This window comes from Rhincodon typus, chromosome 7 (assembly GCF_021869965.1).
Source record: "Rhincodon typus isolate 14 chromosome 7, sRhiTyp1.1, whole genome shotgun sequence".
NCBI classification, from domain to species: Eukaryota; Metazoa; Chordata; class Chondrichthyes; order Orectolobiformes; family Rhincodontidae; genus Rhincodon; species Rhincodon typus.
In genome coordinates this window covers 63,510,561-63,529,826 of record NC_063338.1, presented here as the reverse complement: position 1 = coordinate 63,529,826, position 19,266 = coordinate 63,510,561, and the positions used below count along the sequence as shown (strand labels likewise).

At 40.7% G+C, this 19,266-nt stretch overlaps 2 protein-coding genes across 2 annotated transcripts in view; one reads left to right on the top strand and one right to left on the bottom strand.

The window, feature by feature from the left end:
• The first annotated feature begins 874 nt into the window (after positions 1-874).
• On the top strand, positions 875-3,883 carry LOC109933753 (5-hydroxytryptamine receptor 5A-like). Its single transcript, XM_020532713.2, has 2 exons — positions 875-1,573; positions 3,551-3,883. The coding sequence occupies exons 1-2, from the start codon at positions 875-877 to the stop codon at positions 3,881-3,883; spliced, it is 1,032 nt and encodes a 343-aa protein (XP_020388302.2).
• A 14,011-nt stretch (positions 3,884-17,894) lies between these two features.
• The window catches only part of ccdc93 (coiled-coil domain containing 93), a 69,679-nt gene continuing 68,307 nt past the window's right edge, over positions 17,895-19,266 (bottom strand). The window contains exon 22 of the mRNA XM_048599230.1: positions 17,895-18,172. Coding sequence (XP_048455187.1) covers positions 18,116-18,172 — 57 coding nt within the window. The 3' untranslated portion in view covers positions 17,895-18,115. The remainder of the gene's footprint in view (positions 18,173-19,266) is intronic.

Sequence of the window (19,266 nt, the reverse complement as noted above, 5' to 3'; positions counted from 1 at the left end):
TTGTCATAAATCTATGATCATGGCCTTCTTCACAAGATAATTGTCAGTACCTGGTTTATACCAGAAAATACTTCCTTCTGTGACAGATTATCAAGACTTTAAGATTTTGGTTGCTATACAAACGTTCAGAAGTGTTAAGCTAACATGCTGGAAAGTAAGTGCGCGCTACAAACGGTAATGATTGCATATATATCGATTTTCCACATTGTTGTGGCAATTCAGCACGAGCATGAAAGAAAGTTTTTAGTATTCACATATCGATGAAAGTTACCTTTTAACTTGTTTTCTGAATTATATTGTTTACCATAATTTAACTCACGTCGAATAGAATCTAATGCCTTATATATCCATATAAAACTGAAAGTACTCTCAGCACGGCTGAGATCGTAAAGACAAAACAATATCCCATTGCCAATTGCTAAGAATTCGTGTACGTAGACATGAAGAACTCAGAATTTATTCTTTTTTTGGGAATTAGGGTTTATTCCATTTCTATAAGTGGCTCATCATCATGGTGATCACAGTTGATCTTTTTATCTCACAAATTGCTCGGTACTTGAACGCAATTTGCACAGAGCCTCAGTTCGCCGCTAACCGGCTGTAGCCTTCATGGGGAAGCTTTGAAGTGATAATGTAAGTAAAAGCTCGCTCCCTTCCTCCGTTTGGTTAATAAGACTCGCTGACTGAAGAATCCACTGGCCGTCTTGCTGAGATTGAGAACAGTGAAAGATAAAGGACCGTCATTGGCCGCAACGGGGATTCAACGAACTAGATGCAGTTTGTGGATAAACTGGATGTTATTTGTTAATAATTTATCTGCGGAACTGAACGCTCCTGAAACGTGAGTTTGTTTAGCCAGGCAAAGCCGTGAATCATGTGCATCAACGGATCCCTGCCCCTTAATGAAAGCTCAGAAAACAGCAGGCTGGAGAGGGAGTCTGTTACTGTCTTGAGCGTCCTGAGCGTGACTCTTCTGAGCTTTCTGATCATCGCCACCTTCGCTTGGAACCTTTTGGTGCTGCTAACTATCCTGAGAGTGAAGACCTTTCACCGTGTGCCTCATAACTTGGTGGCCTCTATGGCAGTCTCTGATGTGATGGTGGCTGCCTTGGTGATGCCTCTCAGTCTGGTCAATGAGTTGTTCGGGAGGCGCTGGAGGCTGGGCAGGGTCTTATGTTATGTCTGGATTTCCTTCGATGTCCTGTGCTGCACGGCCAGTATCTGGAATGTTACCGCCATCGCCCTGGACAGGTTCTGGTCTATCACCAGGCACTTGGACTACACTTTAAAGACTCGAAAGCGGATCTCCAATATTATGATCGTCCTTACATGGGCGCTTTCGGCTGTCATCTCGTTCTCTCCCCTTCTTGGATGGGGGGAAGCCTACTCGGCTGACAAGGAGAACTGCCAGGTCAGCCAGGAGCCATCCTACACCGTCTTTTCAACCTGCGGCGCTTTCTACTTGCCGCTTTGCGTGGTTCTGTTCGTATACTGGAAAATCTACAAGGCTGCCAAGTTCAGGATAGGGAGCCGGAAGAGGAATGCTGTTGTTCCATTGCCCGAAATACTGCAGGTAAAAGAGTCTGGGCTTCGCTACTCACACTGATGCCTTTTCCCACCCAGCAATGAATCTATGTCAGAACTATAGGTTCAAGATGCAGCGACACTAGAGCTGAAGCTACTCTCAATAAAGTATTGGGTAGCGAGTTGTCTTTTGGCAAAATGTTTATTCTTTTGACACCCTTTTTGAAAAAAAAATCATTCACGGATGAGGGCATCGCTGGCTAGGCAGCATTTATTGTCCATCCCTAATTGCCCAGAGGGCAGTTAGGAGTCAACCGTATTGCAGTGGGTCTGGAGTCACATGTAGGCCAAACCAGGTAAGGATGGCAGTTTCCTTCCCTAAAGGACTTCAGTGAACCAGGTAGGTTTTTCCCGACCATCGTCAATGGATTCATGGTCATCATTAGACTCGTAATTCCAGATTTTTTTAATTGAATTCAAATTCCACTATCTGCCCTGGCGTTTATAAACCGTCATTTTCCTAGCTGCCATCGGATCTGAGGAAGGGTCACCGGACCCGAAACGTTAACTCTGATATTTTCTTCATAGATGCTGCCAGACCTGCTGAACTTTTCCAGCAACTTCTGTTTTTGTTCCTGATTTACAGCATCTGCACTTCTTTCGGTTTTTATTTAGTATTTTCCCCAGATCATTACCTGGGACTCTGGATGAACAGCCCAGCGATAATACCACTAGGCCATTGCCTCCCCTCATTTAAACAATTACGTTATAACAACATTAATTAAAACAACATATGTGCATACTTTCCCTCATATTCTACAAATGTAAAAAAAAGTCGATAAAACGTATTGGTGTTCTGTTTTGCTGGTTTGTCGCAGGAAACCCGTCCCTTTTTCTTTATTACTGGAGAACACAGCGAGCCGGTTTTTGGGAAAGTGGCATGTCGTGTTTTTTGAAACCCCTCCAAACCGTGAGGAGAGTTGAAGGGGCTTCCCACATGGTCTTAGCATTCTGTCAAAGTATCCACAACAACTGCATTTGAAAATCGGGCCTTAAAACAGGATCGTAAACAAATACAGATCATTTTCAATGTTTGTACAAAAAGATTTTGGTACCTAAATTTTAAAAATTGCAAAAAAGCGTATTAACTAGTCAAACTCGTTCACATTCTATATTCTTGCATTTTAATTCATGATCCTTTTCTGTGATATAAAATAAAATGTTTGGGTTGCATTTGTAATGTAAGTTGTACTAATGTTCCACAAAGACAAAAAAAGGACAGGGGTCGGGTATCAACAGCGCATCAGTTCGCATTTTCACAAGGCTGCTAGGGAGTCCGCAAGACGCTGTGACTGTGGAGGGAACGCCAGACAGTGCAGAACTAAATAAGAAAGACTGTACAACAGGGAGAATATGTTCACGTTACGCCTTTTTTTAATAAAGCAAGCAGGATTCCACAGTCAGCCATTTGACTCGATGACGAAAGTATGGAGAGAACAGCCAGCTACAGACGAAAAGTGGGGGGGAACATGTTTTGGTAACACACTGCGGCAACTCCTGTGTTTGCAAGTGGCATTGAATATAGCAATGGCGTATTCAGGTGTGCGTCTAGTTTGAATCCTGGATTAGCACAGAGTAGTGGTCTAGTAAATCTTAAATTGTAACACTTGTATCTGGCGTTTTTTATATTTAAAGTTCGCTCTGATTTTCTGTAGCTTGATAGTGAAGGTGCCGCTGAACAACAAAAAATGCGGATCTCAACTACCTATTAATGAACGTCAACCTCCCAAGTCACGTTCGTTTTATTGCTCACTTGGACACTAAAAATACAATTGCATAGATACAAACAACTAACTGGATTTCTAATTTGATTTCTAATTTCTATTTAAATGATCAATGAGCGAATGTTAGCATTATATTCTGAAATTCAGTTGACGTTGAGCATTAAATGCCGACGAAGTGTTGCCTTTCTTGCCCTGCTTCCTGAAGATGCTCAAATGCTTTTAACCTGTGAACTTTATTATAGGTGAAGGAAGCTAGTCACCAGCCCCAGATGGAGTGTGCGGTCCGACATACCGCCCTGACGTTCCAGGCAGACGGAGAAGCTTGGCGCCAACAGAAGGAAAAGAAGGCGGCGGTGATGGTAGGGATCTTGATCGGGGTCTTCGTTTTGTGTTGGATCCCATTTTTCATCACTGAGCTCATCGGTCCCCTGTGCTCTTGCAACATTCCCCCTGTCTGGAAGAGTATATTTGTCTGGCTCGGCTATTCCAATTCCTTCTTCAATCCTCTCATCTACACAGCTTTCAACAAAAATTACAACAACGCTTTCAGATATTTATTTATAAAACAGCGGTGAGGGTAAGCCGAATAATCTGTCCTCGGCAGTATCCTTAAAGTACTAACAGTGACATTCCCCTTTTATAATTAAAAAAACGTGTAATACTTCATTACATTAAATCATCACAATATTAAGTATCGAATCTGTTATAACGATGTCTGGAGTGGAATATAAAAATAAAGTTTAAACTAGTCATTTTACTGTTTTGTTGTAATACTTGTGATTATTTCGAAATGTGTTCATATTATAGGAGGAGGAAATTTCCTCGATGGTTCAGAATTACCTCCATTACCATGCGAGCTCAGTTGCATACACGGACGCTAGCATATGCCAGCTCTTTATTCACACAATCTCAGATAAAATAAAATGTTGTTAAGATTTTGACAATAATTGAGTTTATGTTTTGAACGAATTATTTTAAATGACGGGACATTTCCGACTTTAAAGTTTTATAATCGTCCCTTTGACTGAACTGTGAATTCTCTTTGAATATCAATTCTGCAATTATTTTGTTTCGTACTCGAGAACAGATCATTGGTTTCTGATCACATTTTGATAATTTTGTTTTGAATCTGAGATGTTCCGTAAAATAACACGAGCAAAAAAGTACTATTGGTTATAAATTGACAGTCCTTTGTTCATTTTGCTATCCATTAACTGGCATAACTGTTATTGATAATTTTTTTTCTGCTCTACTGAGTGCTGGCGTGGTAACTGGTAAGTCTGCAGTATTCCAAAGGCTGCATCTTACATCTTGTATAATCAAAATTAGTTCTCAGTCTGACTTTGCGTCAGCTAGTCAAAACTACTAAAGCATTGACCATCAGGTCATTCAACAGAAAACACAATTTGGAGAATTTATTAAGACTGACCCGCTTCTCCTAATATTCACGATTTCCAGATTTTGTAGGTTTTTTTTCCAAATGCCTATTTGCATATGAAAAGCGGACATTATGCTACTATGCCAAGTTTGTATCTCTGAAGTGACTTATAAATCATAGTGGAAACTCTTTTGAGACTGCTTCAGAAATATTTTATGTTGTAAATTACGTATCAACTATAGAACGTACATTATAAACATTAAAATAAACAAAGTTTATACAAAAAGACTGTAGGATGTTGTATTCTTTGTTGAAAGGCAAAGTTCCTATTCTATTTGCTTCCCGAGCTATTTGTGTTAATTGATCAAACTTACTTCAATAATTTATTACGTCAATAATGAATTTTAATTTTTTTTGAATTTAACACTCTAATGTCACAAGAAACTTTCTTTCCTGCCCTATTGTCACGATGAAATACCCCACTCTGCTGGAATTGTCACAGTATGATGATTTCTATATTACACATATATAAAGGAGATATAAATTTTAAATCAAGTAGTTCAGTTATTTACAGTTCAATCGCTAGAATGAATTCTATCGTCATAGTTGACTAAGTATAAGGTAATTACAACCATATTCATGGAAATGTATATAAATCTTGATGTAATAACGTAAGCAGCAATAACAGTCACCAGGGCAAGAATATACATATAGCAGTTACAGAAGGAGCAATGCTTTTCCATTAGCTACTAGTAAGTGATTAGTTATTCCACAAATGTTGATATTAGCCACGAATCAATGGTGTCTCTTATGCAGAATCTGGGACCACCCCCAGCACTGGACTGCATATGCAGTTTTGAGAAAATAATGTACTTTCAGAGACAACGTCGTTTAGGTAAAATGTTACATTGAGCTTAATTTTCCCTAGAAATGGACATAAATGATCCAATCCCAGTCTTAAAAGAAAACCATGGAAATTTTCCTGGTCTCCTAGCCAACATTATATCAATGAACATATTATTTTGTCAGTATCTTGTTGCTATTGATGGCTACTTACTATGTGCAAATTGACGTCATACTCAGCAGGACTTTACAGACGCGGAAGGATCAGGTCCTTACCATAGTTTAATTTCCCCAGTCTTTCTCCAAGTAGAGCAGAGTCCAACCAAAGCTCCCGAGGTTCCCTTCTGAGGAAGGGTCACCAGATCCGAAAAATTCACTCTTTTTTCCTTCACAGATGCTGCCAGACCTGTAGAGCTTTTCCAGCAACTTTGTTTTTGTTCCTTCCTAACAGCTGTTTATTCCAAGAAAGCTCAATGTTCTGACCTTCCCTTATCTCTGGCTATTTGTCTTAATAACATATTAAGGACGTTCCTGAGATGGGTCGGTACATAAAATTCAATTTCTAATAAGTAGGATGGTGTACGTTTCACATTTCATATTTAAGCAATGTCACGCGTCGTTCTTTAACAGAGTTTAATCGAAGATTAATATATGCCCTTCGCGCTTTCGCAGCACGATGCTGAAGGCCGAAGGGACTGGCGACCTTCCCGGTCTACAATTTGGCTGCCTGATTACACACAACAGGTTTTCTCGAGAACAAGTTCGATTCTTTCTTTCGCCCTTCAGCAACGTCTATTTAGACACGATAGTTAGCTTTCGTCAGAATAAACTAGAACCTTATTTTATAGTCTAGATTTTTTAAAGAAATGTATAAAAACTGAATAGAAGTGCTTCTTCCTTTGAACCGCATATTTCACGATATATTCCTTTGAACCGCATGTATCACGATGGATTCCCACTTCAACCGTGAGGGACAGTAGGAACTGCCGATGCCGGAGAATCTGAGATAACAAGGTGTAGAGCTGGATGAACACAGCAGGCCAAGCAGCATCATAGGAGCAGGAAGGCTGACCTGCTGTGTTCATCTGTCTCTACATCTTGTTATCCTACTTCAACTGTTCCTGGCCTTGAAATCATGGATCACACGAATTTTATTTCCTTGTGTCTTTATGAACGTATTAAACATATTTCACCGACGATCACATTGAAGATTACAAAGAGGCAGTCGATTGTTTTGCCGTGAGTGAAATTTCAAAGGAACACCGTCTTAAAGAAGGCAGCAGATAAAATCGAAAAATACAGACATTCAGGGATAGCAAGAACTGCAGATGCTGGAGTCAGAGTCAACACAGAGTGGAGCTGGAGGAACACAGCAGGCCAGGCAGCATCGGAGGCGCAGGAAAGTCGACGGGTCCGGGACCCTTCATCAGAACTGGGGAGGGGGAAAGGAGCTGGGAAATAAATAGAGGGAGGAAGGGTGGGACTGGGGGAAGGTAGGTGGGCGGGTGATAGGTAGATGCTGGTAGGGGGTAGTAGGCCCTGGTCAGTGGGAAGGGTGGGGCAGATAGGTGGGGGGAGAAGATGGACAGGTTGTATCAGGTCAAGAAGGCGGGGATGAGAGGCAGGGTTGGAAATGGGATTGGGGGGGAAGGAGTTGGGAGATTCTAAAACTGGTGAATTCTATGTTCAGGCCATTGGGCTGTAGGCTCCCAAGGCGGAATATGAGGTGTTGCTCCTCCAGTTTGTGTATGGTGTCATTATGGCATTGGAGGAGGCCCAGGATGGACATGTCATCAAGGGAAGGTTAGTGACCAGAAGGTGTTATTGATTATAGCGTACAGAGTGCAGATGCTCCACGAGTAGAGCCCCCAGTCTGCACTTGGTCTCATCGATGTAAAGTAGGCCACACCAGGATCAATAGATACAGTAGACCAGGATACAGCTAGACCAAGTGAACCCCTGTCGGATATGGAAAAAGTCTGTTTTGGGCCTTGAATGGAGGTGAGGGGCGAGGTGTAGGGGCGGGTGAAGCATCTCCTGTGGTTGCAGGAAAAGGTGCTGGGTGTAACAGGTTTAGTGGAGAGTGTGGAGCGAACGAGGGGGTTGCAGAGTGAGCAATCCCTACGAAAGGCAGATAGGGGTGGAGAGGGAAATATCTCTTTGTCAGGTTGGATTGTAGGTGGTGGAAGTGGCGGACAATGATAAGCTGGATGAGGAGGTTGGTGGGGTGGTATGTGAGGACCGGGGGACTCTGCCTTTATTTTTGGAACAAAAACAAATTTGCTGGAAAAGCTCAGCAGGTCTGGCAGCATCTGTGAAGGAAAAAGCAGAATTAATGTTTCGGGTCCAGTGACCCTTCCTCAGAACTTTTGTTGGGGGGAGGGGATTTGAGGGCAGAATTGCGGGAAATGCAAGAGATGCGGTTAAGGGCATTTTTGATCACTGGAGAGGGGAAGTTGTGGTCTGTGAAATAGGAGGACATCTGGGATGTCTGGGAGTGGAACGCTCCATCTTGGGAGCAGATGCGGTGGAAGTGGAGGAATTGGAAGTAAGAGATCACATTCTTGCAGGAGGGTGGGTGAGAAGAGATGTAGTCAAGGTAGCAATGGGACTTGTTGGGTTTGAAATAGATGTCGGTGCTGAGACGGTTACCAGAGATGGAGACGGAGAGCTCCAGGAAGGGGAGGGAAGTATCAGAGATGGTCCAGGTAAATTTGAGGTTGGGGTGAAAGATGTTAGTAAAGTTGATGAACTGTTCAAGCTCCTCGTGGAAGCATGAGGCAGCGCTGAGACAGTCATCAATGTAGCAGAGGAAGAGGTGAGGGATGGTGCCGGTGTAACAGTGGAAGAGGGACTGTTCCACGTATCCTATGAAGAGGCAGGCACAGCTTAGACCACTACGGGTGCCCATTAGCCACCCTCTTAGTTTGTAGGAAGTGGGAAGAGTTAAAGGAAAAGTTGTTCAGGGTAAGGACAAGTTCCATTAGGCGGATGAGGATATTGATGGAGGGGGACTGGTTGAGCCTGCGGGAGAGGAAGAAGCGGATGGCCATGTCCATGGTGAAGATGAGGTTTTGGGTGTCAGGGAATTGGAAGTCTATGAGGACCTGGGAAGTGTCCCGAATGTAGGTGGGAATTTCTTGGACTGGGGGGAGTGGGGTGAGGGGGGCGGTGGTGGGAAGACTGAGTCAAGGCAAGAGAAAGTGAGTTCAATGGGGCAGGAAGAGGCAGAGACAATGGGTCTGCTGGGGCAATCAGGTTTGTGGATTTTGGGAAGGAGATAGAAATGGGCGGTGCAGGGTTGGGAATGATGATGTTGGAGGCCGTGGGTGGGAGATCTCCTGAGGTGATGAGGTTATGAATGGTCTGAAGATGATGGTTTGGTGATCAGAGGTAGGGTCATAATTGAGGAGGAGGTGTCAGAGAGTTGGTGCCTTGCCTTGGCGACGTAGAGATCAGCATGCCATACCACCACCACACCCCTTATCTGCAAATTTGATGGTGAGGTTGGAGTTGAAGTGGAGGGAGCAGAGGGCTGAGCGATGGGGAATAAATAAATAAGGAGAAAGTGAACAATCTGTCAACGTATCTGCAAATCATACAAGAAACAATAGCTGGATGTAAATTCAATACAAAAACAATCAGTTCAGGCATTTCTATGAGCAGATCGTGGGAGGTCTGGCAGAGTAGACATTAGAAGATTTGATCGTCGGTGCATGGCAAAGATTTGCACGTACTGTGTAGGTGCAGAAGCCAAAAGAACACTCCACAAAACAACAGTAAGAAAAACAGTTGAGAAAAACCTTTGACTTGATTAGCACCATGCAAACCTTTCAAGATCAAACATATCATTTAATAACGACTAGGCACTGCCAGCTAAAGCAATAACTAATAAACAAAATGTGTTTATTGGCAGCTTAAAACTTAATGAATTAGCATCAGTGTGTTTATTTTTTCCTTGGTGTTTTTATTTATTACAGCACAAGGTACTAATTTGAAATTAATTCTGACTCGTGGAAAATTTAACTGGCCATTGTGAAATAACGGTTTGATACAATACTTACACTTTGCAGTTTCAAGAGAAAGGAATCACTATACACAGCTTTAGTGGAAATTGAGAAGTCACTTATATTCCTGTGGATTTAGGGTCTGTTATTGTCTCTGGTAATATTGAGGAAGAGTGCACATTCAGGAAGATATTATAGGAATGTAAGAAAACTTGGAAGAGAAACACCAGTCAGATCCTACTTCAGAATAAACTGTCTTGGAGGAACTTCCTGTACAAAGCAACACAGTTCTTCTGGAATATTGGGCTCATTAATAACACAAAAACCCACAGAATTCATGACCAGGAATTCCCTATGTGGGCAATCATATTGTTAGGGAGTAATTGCCAACAATGCTAATAATTTATTGCTCTGAAAATGGGATGAGGGTCTTGCTGGCGAAGCAGCATTTATTCTCCATCCCTAATTTCTCAGAAGGCAGTTCAGAGTCAACCACATTGTTTGGGGCTGGAGTCACATGTAGGTCAGACCAGGTAAAAGATAGCAGTTTCCTTCCTTAAAAGGACATTAGTGAACCAGGTGGATTTTTCCCCAGCAATTGACAATGGATTCACAGTCATCATTATGCTCTTAATTCCAGATATGTTTTATTGAATTCAAATTACACCATCTGCTGTGGTGAGATTTGAACTGTCCCCAGAATGCTATCAAAGTCTCTGGATTAACAGTCCAGTGATAATACCACTAGGTCATTGTCCCCCCCATTGCTATTCTTCACCTGTTAGCCTAGACATAGGCAGGCTGTTTGAGGTGATGAAGAGCAGACGAAATCCATTATCCAAAATTACATTTTCAACAGGGTCATTATTTTCAGCTTGTGTAAAAATAGGAGAAAATAATTTTGCATTTCTTTGATTAAGCCCCGGTGAGGAAATAGCCCATGGACTATCATATGAGAGAATACAACAAAACCTCCTTTATTGTTCTGTTAAAAAAAAGTTACTGGGGATCAAGGACATTTACATAATTGTCCATGGAGTGACCGATAATAGCAACACCAATTTAGTGTTAGTGTTGTATTTCTTAGTCAATACAGCTAAAGTGCATTTGATTCCTATTTCTCTTTACAAACTGTTGCTCGTTAGTGAAACTCATCATTTGTGTTTCAATTGTTAAATACTAAAAGAATTAAATTTACCATTTACTATATTTGTTGCAGGTATGACAGACCCCAAAATAAGTTTCAACCTCTTTTTTTTTAGCATTGTGGTTTATTGACTTAGTTTGCTGTTTCTAACACTCAATATTAGCATAGCACCACCCAAGCCTAGACTGAAATGAAAGAGCTCACTGTAATTATCCTAATTCAAACATCGCTAAAATTGCTCCTTTGATATCACACTCATTAAACTTCACACAGGCAGAAAAAAACAAACCTATTTGACTGACAGTGTTCACCAAATGATATCATGAGGTATAGATACAATGGCCCAATTCAAATGTGTTTAATCCCTTGTGATTGATTTATTACAAATAAATTAACATATGAATCGGAGAATTATAATGGATACATTACATTTTATTGCCTAGCCTACTATTGTTGTAACCTAGAAACAGATGTATGCTTGGGTTCAAACTATGATTATGTGCCTACATGTGATAGTAAAGACACCATAGTCTGTTCTGAAGAAGGATCATGGAATTCGAAACTAGAGTGGCAGGGGACTGGGAACCAGAGCAGCAGGTCAGCAAGTGGAGAGATTCAGGGAAAGATAGATGTTAGGACCAGCAAATCAGAAAAAAAGGACAGGCAGAGGCACATAAATGAACAGAATGGTACTAATAGGCTTAAATATATTTATTTCAATGCAAGGAGCATTAACGGAAAGGCAGATGAGTTCAGAGTCAGTACATGGGACTATGATGTTGTGGCCATTACAGAGACTTGGTTGAGAGAGGGCCCTGTGAATTCAGAATTGCCTTGCCCATAGAAGACAGAGGGTAGTAGTGAAAGGATGTTTTTCAGGCTGGACGTTCACGACTAGTGGTGTGCCACAGGGATCCAAAAGAGAGACCACTGCTGTTTGTGATATATATAAAGGACTTAGATGAAAATGTAGATGGGTGGATTAGTAAGTTTACAGACAAAGCAAAGATTGGTGGAGTTGCAGATAGTGTAGAATCGTGCAGTCCCTACAGTGTGGAAACAGGCCCTTCAGCCCAACAAGTCCACACCGACCCTCTGAGCATCCCACCCAGACCCATCCCCCTATAACCCACCTAATCTACACATCCCTGAACGTTACAGGCAATTTAGCATGGCCAATCCACCTAGCCTGCATATCTTTGACTATGGGAGGAAACCCACGCAGACATGGGGAGAATGTGCAAACTGCACACAGACAGTTGCCTGAGGGTGGAATCAAACCCGGGTCCCTGGCACTGTGAGACAACAGTGCTAACCACTGTGCTGCCCATGTAGAAGGATGTCAATGGATTCAGGGGGTTATAGAGCAGTTGCAGATATGGGTGGAGAAACGGCAGATGGAGTTAGTAGATGTCTTTAAATGTATGAGATGCATAGATAAGGTTGACGGTCAGAATCTATTCCCCGAGTTGAAATGCCTAATATTAGGGGGCATGCATTTAAGGTGAGAGGGGGAAGAAGTTCAAAGGAAATGTAAGGGGCAAATCTTTTTGGAGGGATATGGACAAAGGGCATGCAGAAAGGATTAGTTTCATTTGACATCATGTTCGGCACAACATCATGGACTGAAGGGCCGTTCCTGTGCTGCACTGTTCTATGTTCTAGTAGGCCATTTGACCCCACGAACCTGCTCAGCCATTCAGTAGGGTTTTGGCTGATCATACAGCTTGGTGATCTAATCCCAGAAAAAGGTGAGCTAAAGAGGCTGATGTGTTTGCCAAAGAGATAGATTTTGAGGTACAATTGGCGTAGTGGAACTTGGAGTAGTAGAGGCTGATCATACACTAACTCAAATGGACCCTCTTTTTGCCAACATGAACTGGTCAAACTGGGTGAGGAGCATTCCAGATGCATCATCCGAATAACAAACAACATAGAATGTTCGGCACAGGTTCCCTTTATTTATACCAAAATAACAATGCCCAAAAGATAGGATGCCCCTAAGTGCCTCTTAGAGGCCTCCAGCTGCTGTAAAATGCATCATGTATCATTTTTGTATGAAAACATTAGGTTCTTGGATGACAGAGGGTGGTACATGTATGGAATGAACTGCCAGAGGAAGTTGTAGAGGCTGGTACAATTACAACATTTAAAAGGCATTTGGATGGACACATGAATAGGAAGGGTTTTCAGGACATCCAAGGGTACCACACAGAGAAAACTGAGCTGAAAGAAAGGTGCGTTCTAAGGAAAAGTCACAGGTCTGAAACGTTAACTCTGCTGTCTCTCCACAGCCCTGCGGAGTTTCTCCAGCAATTTCAGATGTTGCTGGTAAATGTAAGGATAGGTACATGAATGAGCAATCAAATACATAAAGGAACATTAACAATTATCAAATTATGCAGTGCTGTCGGGAAAGATAATTGCCAGTTCTTTCTATCTGCGAGACAGATGTTAATTAGTAACTTTGCGTGAGAGACAGGGTTTACGTCTTTTTTTAAAAAAAGCATCAATTTGAAATGCAAATTCAAACATTAGGGTAGGAATGAAAGGGAAACAAAGGAGAGGAGAGGATCAGGTAATTACCTCCAGCCTCTCATCACAGAGCCTTTGTGGGGCTAGCAATAACTTCACTTCCTGCTCCAGGTCAACTGTATTCTGCCCCTCATTAAATGAAACTAACTTATCCATAACCTTGCTGACCTATGTGTTCCCAACCTGGCACCATATATTTCATTTTAGTTTTTTAGTAATTCATGAGATGAGGCGTCACTGGTTTGGCCTAGCATTTAGTGCCCATCCCTAATTGCCAGAGGGCAGTTAGGAGTCAACCAAATTGCTATGGGTCTCGATTCACATGTAGGCCAGATCATCTAAGGACAGCGATTTCATTCTTTAAGGGACATTAGTGAACTACAAGGGTTTTTCCAACAACTGACAATGAATTCACGGCCATCATTAGACTCTTAATTCCAGATTTTTATCGAATTCAAATTCCACCATAAAGTGAGGTAGAATTCAAACTCAGGTCCCCAGAACATTATCTAGGTCTCTGGATTAACAGTCCTGCAGTAATATCACCAGGTCACCTCCCACTTTGTCAACCATTATCAACATCCCAGTGATTAACATTGGCCAGAAACTGAACTGGCCTAGCTATTAAATACTGTAGGTATAAAAGCAGGAAAAAAGGCTAAAATATTATATAGTGAGTAACTCACCTCTTGTCTCCACAATGCCTGTTCACCATTTAGAAGGCAGAAATCAGGAATGTGGTGGAAAACTCTCTACTTGCTTGCATGAATGTAGCTCTAATAAAACTCAAGAAATTCAAAGCTAGCTTGGATGAATCGGTCTACCTAATGGCAACACATCCACCACGTTAAACATGCATTCCCTCTGTCACTGATGACCAGCAGTGTGCACACATTCAACATTCAGTAATTCATCAAACCACCTTTGACAGAATTTTCCAAACCCATGACCTCCCCCATTTAGAATGAAGGGCAGCCAATAATTTGGAACATGCCTACCTCAAATCCACATATCATTCTGACTTGGAACTATATCACCATCCCTTCACTGTCATGGTTTAAATCCTGCAATTCCCTTTTCTCCACAATTGTGACTCCGAGAATTTCAAGTGAATCATAGCAGTATCTTGTTGAAGGAAATGCCAAAAGCTAAATGGTGTACATTTGAGAATGGGTGTTTTAAATAGTCCAGAACTGGATTACAAGGATGCAAACAATTGATAAAGAAAGTGGTACTGGGAGAATAATGTGGTAGAACCCAATATTGCAAACTTACTACACAGAAGTCAGGGAAGAAATATAGTGGAGACACAAAGGATTAAATGCGGAAAAGTTAGTTTGGGCCCTTTTCACCTGATCTGCCACAAGCTGGCAAGTCCCACTATCTTGATGCTCAAGTACACCTCACAACACTCAGATCCCAAGATTCCTCTCAGTTGCTTGCAAATGTCAACATCCAGATTCACCATAATTTCCGGACTACCACATCCTCTAAAGCTTTCCTCCCACTGCCTCCAGTTTAAGATTTAGTTCTACAAGTACAGAACCTTTGAAAAAAATCTCCAATGCTCCCACAGTGTACTTTTTTTAAAAATGTGCTCGAAAGCTCGGAGACATTTTAATATTGACAGAGTGCAGACCTCTTTCCTAGTGCTCTAGGCCCACTCTGTTTAAACAAGGCAGTGGCTCTGAAATTGATTAGTATTCTTATAAAATTTCAGAATCAGCAAAAGAAAACACCACTGCTGGCAGCCTACTAGCTCATTATAAAAGACCATCAGAACTGGTGTGCACAGGAGTACAGTGTAATTGCTTTTAATTTAATGCTCGCATCCTACAAACACAGATGAAAAAGGTGACTCAGGTGGTTAACGCAACAATGAATCAGGGTAATTGAATCCTCCTACAATGCAGTTCTTTGTTTGGGCCAGCATCAGAAACCAAAAAACACTACCCAAGTACTGCTATATTTTGATATCCTTTGATCAGAACTACTCTAGAACAAAAGAATAGAGAACAAAAATAACAAGAACATAATTCCCCCTCCCCTATGTAGATATTCAATGCTTTGTTGGAACAAACCTTCATTTCCATAGCAACAACAGAGTCACAGTTGCACCTGATATTTATTTTAATACAAAGTTTATATGGCTCAAAAGGTCCTCTAAAACTGGTTTACGGTAATTTCAGTAAAGTTTTGCTAGAAAAATTAATGAGTCAACTGTGATTTGTACTTAGGGATAGCAAAATGTTTCTTAATACTGCGAATATTTCATGATTTACTTGGGTTTATGAAATAATCCTGCCTCTAATCCTCCTTGGCTCAGATTTAAGCAACATTTGGTTAAAGCCCAAGATGACTTCTCCATTTTTCTTGAAGAAAGTCAATCATTTATGTGACCTATTTATATACAATGTTAATTCACGATTGTAAAATCCAAATTTTAGGATGTACATTCCATTTCCACTCACAGCCACACAGGGTACAAAACGCTCAGCTGACCCAAAGGCCAATTTTGTATTGATTTCCTACAGGCTTTTTTTTGACCTCCCCACTACTAGGTTAGGACACAGCTAGTTAAGATCACCCCAGGTTAAGGGCCATTCATGAGCTTGAATCGAGGATTGAGTAACAAACTGAAAGCTGAGCGTCAAGATAAATGGGCCTTTTTCTGGTTGGCGAGATGTGACTAGTGAGGTGTGACAGGGTTTGGTCCTCAGGCCTCAGCTATTTATAATCTATATTAATGGTTTGGATGTGGGAATAGAAAGTACTACAGTCAAATATGAAGTTGATAGTAAAAGAAGGGGGAGGGTAAGCTGCAATGAAGCATTAAGAAATTTAAAAATGGATATGGATGGGCTAGGTGAATGGGCCAAAATTTAGCAGCTGGAGTTTGATGTGGGTAAGGGTGGGGTTATCTGTGTTGGTCAGAGGCATAGAAAGACAACATATTATCTAAATGGAGAGAAACTTCCGAGTGCTTCTGTGCAGAGGGATCTGGGTATCTTTGTACATTAATCGCAAAAAGCTGGTATGCAGTCACAGCAGGTAATAAGGAAGGTGAATAGAATTTTGGCATTTATTGCCAAAGGAGGAGTATAAAAGTAGGGAAGTATTGCTGCAACTGAACAGGAGCACTGTGTATAATTTTGGTCCCTTAGTGGAGGGATGTATTTGTACTGGAGGCAGATCAGAGAAGGTTCTCTAGATTGTTTCCAGAGATGAGTGGTTTGTCTTAAGAGAGACTGAACAGTTTAGGCCTATACACTCTGAAGTTTACAAGAATAAAATCTATTTGAGATACATAAAATGCTCAAGCGGATTTACAAAGTAGATGGAGAGACAAAGTTTCCTTACATGGAACAATCAAAAATGTAGATCACAGTTTTAGGATTAGGGGTAGCAGATTTAAAACTGATACAAAGCAATTACTTTTCTCAAAGGGTCATGAATTTGCAGAATTTGCTACCCAATTTTGGTGGATGCAGGGACATTATTTAGCCTTAAAAAGGAGATAGACCAATGCTCAATTCGTAATGGGTTGAAGGGTTATGGGAGACTGGGCAGGAAAGTGGAGTTGAGGCTGAGATAGGAACAAGTGGTAGATGAGGCTTAACAGCATGAATTGCCTGATCCTGCTCCTTGTTCTTGTGACCTGCTTTCAATTTTGTTATATTGTTATGAATCACCTTTTCCTTTCACTGGCATCATAATCCTGTTGTCAGTTGAGGTGTAACTTTAAAAATTAGCCTTGGCTCATATTAATATCTCAGACTAATTGTGGGCATTTGCAAAATTTCATCTTGCTATAGAATAGTATTTGGAGGTCCAATATAAAAGCATTTGGAAAAATTAGCCAGTCCACCTGTTACACCTTTAACATAAACTCTGTCCTGGCATGTTTCCGAGGCTAGGGTCAGGAGTCTTTTACATGTGCTTGAAAGGACAAGAGGAGATCTAGATTTAACATCACGTGAAAGAAAGCATCTGACAATTCAGTATTCCCTTAGTATGGAAGTGAAAAGCCAGCTTAGAGTCCATGTTGAAGTCTCTGTTCCTACAATCTTCTGATGGAGGAACAAGGGTGCCAGTATTGAACTGCGACTGATATTAGTAGGTACAAAGTCATCACACGTCAGTGATTAGGATGACCAAATTCAGGAAACAGCAAATTCATAGGTCCTCATCCTTTTACAGCCAGCCAATTAGAGAAGTTCAAAATAAAGATAAATATAAGTAGCCAATATTAAATCTGGATTTTTTTTTTGTTCAAGGTGCAATGATCTCTTAAAAATTTGCAACTGGTAAAGTCTTCATAAAACCTTTACCTGTGGGTGATTTCTCATCTGACATGTTTCTGATCGCCCAGGTTACCCAGTGGAAAATTTTGTATCAAAGGCAGTGCACTGAAAAACTCCAGGAACAGAAAATATTGACTCACAGTAGTAATTATTCTTTGAAATAAATCACTTAATTAGATTTGGCAACTGTAAAGAAACACCAACAATTTGGCAGCAAAACCTTTCTTAAAATCATATTTTCCTGCCACATAACAGTTTACCCTGACTGAAGCAGCACAGGTAGTTTGCAAATGTCAAGTTAGGTTAACAGTCAAGAACATTAATTTCCTGAAGTTCAGAAAATATATTGTAATAATTATTACACAGTTTGTATTATAGTTTCAAAGCAACAAATTTGCTCAGGAAGATCATTTTATTATCTCATGGATAGAGAAAGGTGTTAACTTGGAGTAAATTCCTTTTGTACAAACAGAAGGTGATATAATACATTCAGTTCCATGTTCCGATTCCTCCATTTTTATTAAATAATAAATTCAGGCCACTGATGTGAAAGAAAATGGCAGGTCCATTCCTTGGATCCCCAGTGTCATCATTCAGGAAGCCCCTTTGGTTCTCATTTTGGTCAATAACATTTCATTTATATGACATTCCTGCAAAGTAAAGTAAATTAATTAGTATAAAAGGTTCTTGAGCAGAGAAGGTAATTACTTATAAAAGGAAGTGGATGATTTTATATTTGACAGAATGACAGCTTGAAAAAGTAATCATGTGAAACTGATTATTTAACATCCACCATAATTTTAGTGGACTCCACAGCAATAATTTTGCAGATAAATGTAATATTATAGTGTGTGTTTATCACAGATTGCAAAACTGTGGTAGTGAGTGATAGCACAGACCAAGTTGAGTTATTAGGCAATTTTCTTAAATTTATATCATTTGATTGATTAATGTAACCTACAAATCAAGTTGTGTTTAGCATAAATCAATTACTGTTGCTTCTCCAGTTATCAGACAGGAAAACCCTTGCTCCTGGCCAATCCATCAGACGATATCAAAGCCCTAGTTTCCTTCCAAGTTTTATGTTCGAGCCAAACTGCTCCTTCTAACTCATGGACCTGGAGACTCTTTCTCCTACCCCAGCCAACTATACCAGTTTACAAACAACCCACAAGCAACCAAGAGTGCCTAACTCCCAGTGGGAGGGAGAGGGGGAAGAAAGAGAAGAGATAGGAGCTACCGAAAATGAGATTAAACAATGGAGGGCAAGCATTTGTAAATAGAAATACAGAAATAAAAGTGGGGAAAAAAGAAAATTATGAAGAAAGCAGAAAGTAACAGGTTAGATTAGACAGTTTGGAATTAATGTTGAACACCGTCAGTCTTAGTATTTTTAAATTAAGGCATTCTTTTGGTTCCACATAATTACTGAAACTGTTCCCTCCAATTAATATATGCAAATAAACATTACATCACTGAGGTTTTAACAGTGCTGATATTTACTTCTTTTCCACATTTTTTTTTTGTCCCCTTTGGTCTTTCACCTGCTTATAAGTAAAGTGATCTGCTTAGATATTTTCCAGAATTATTCAATTGGGTGCTTTGGTTTTATCTCATTGTGTCTGGCAGATGCTATAACAGCATCCAGAGTTTTATCAAGCAATAACTCTTGGGTTACATCTACCGTTCCACGGCTGGATGGCCATGCACCAAAACACTAACTGGGATTTCTACCCAGTAAGTT

Bases quoted from the DNA above. Each gene is read 5' to 3' on its own strand.
- LOC109933753 (XM_020532713.2), top strand. From the start codon at position 875: ATGTGCATCAACGGATCCCTGCCCCTTAATGAAAGCTCAGAAAACAGC. The intron at 1,574-3,550 runs GTAAAAGAGTCT...ACTTTATTATAG, and splicing joins CATTGCCCGAAATACTGCAG to GTGAAGGAAGCTAGTCACCA.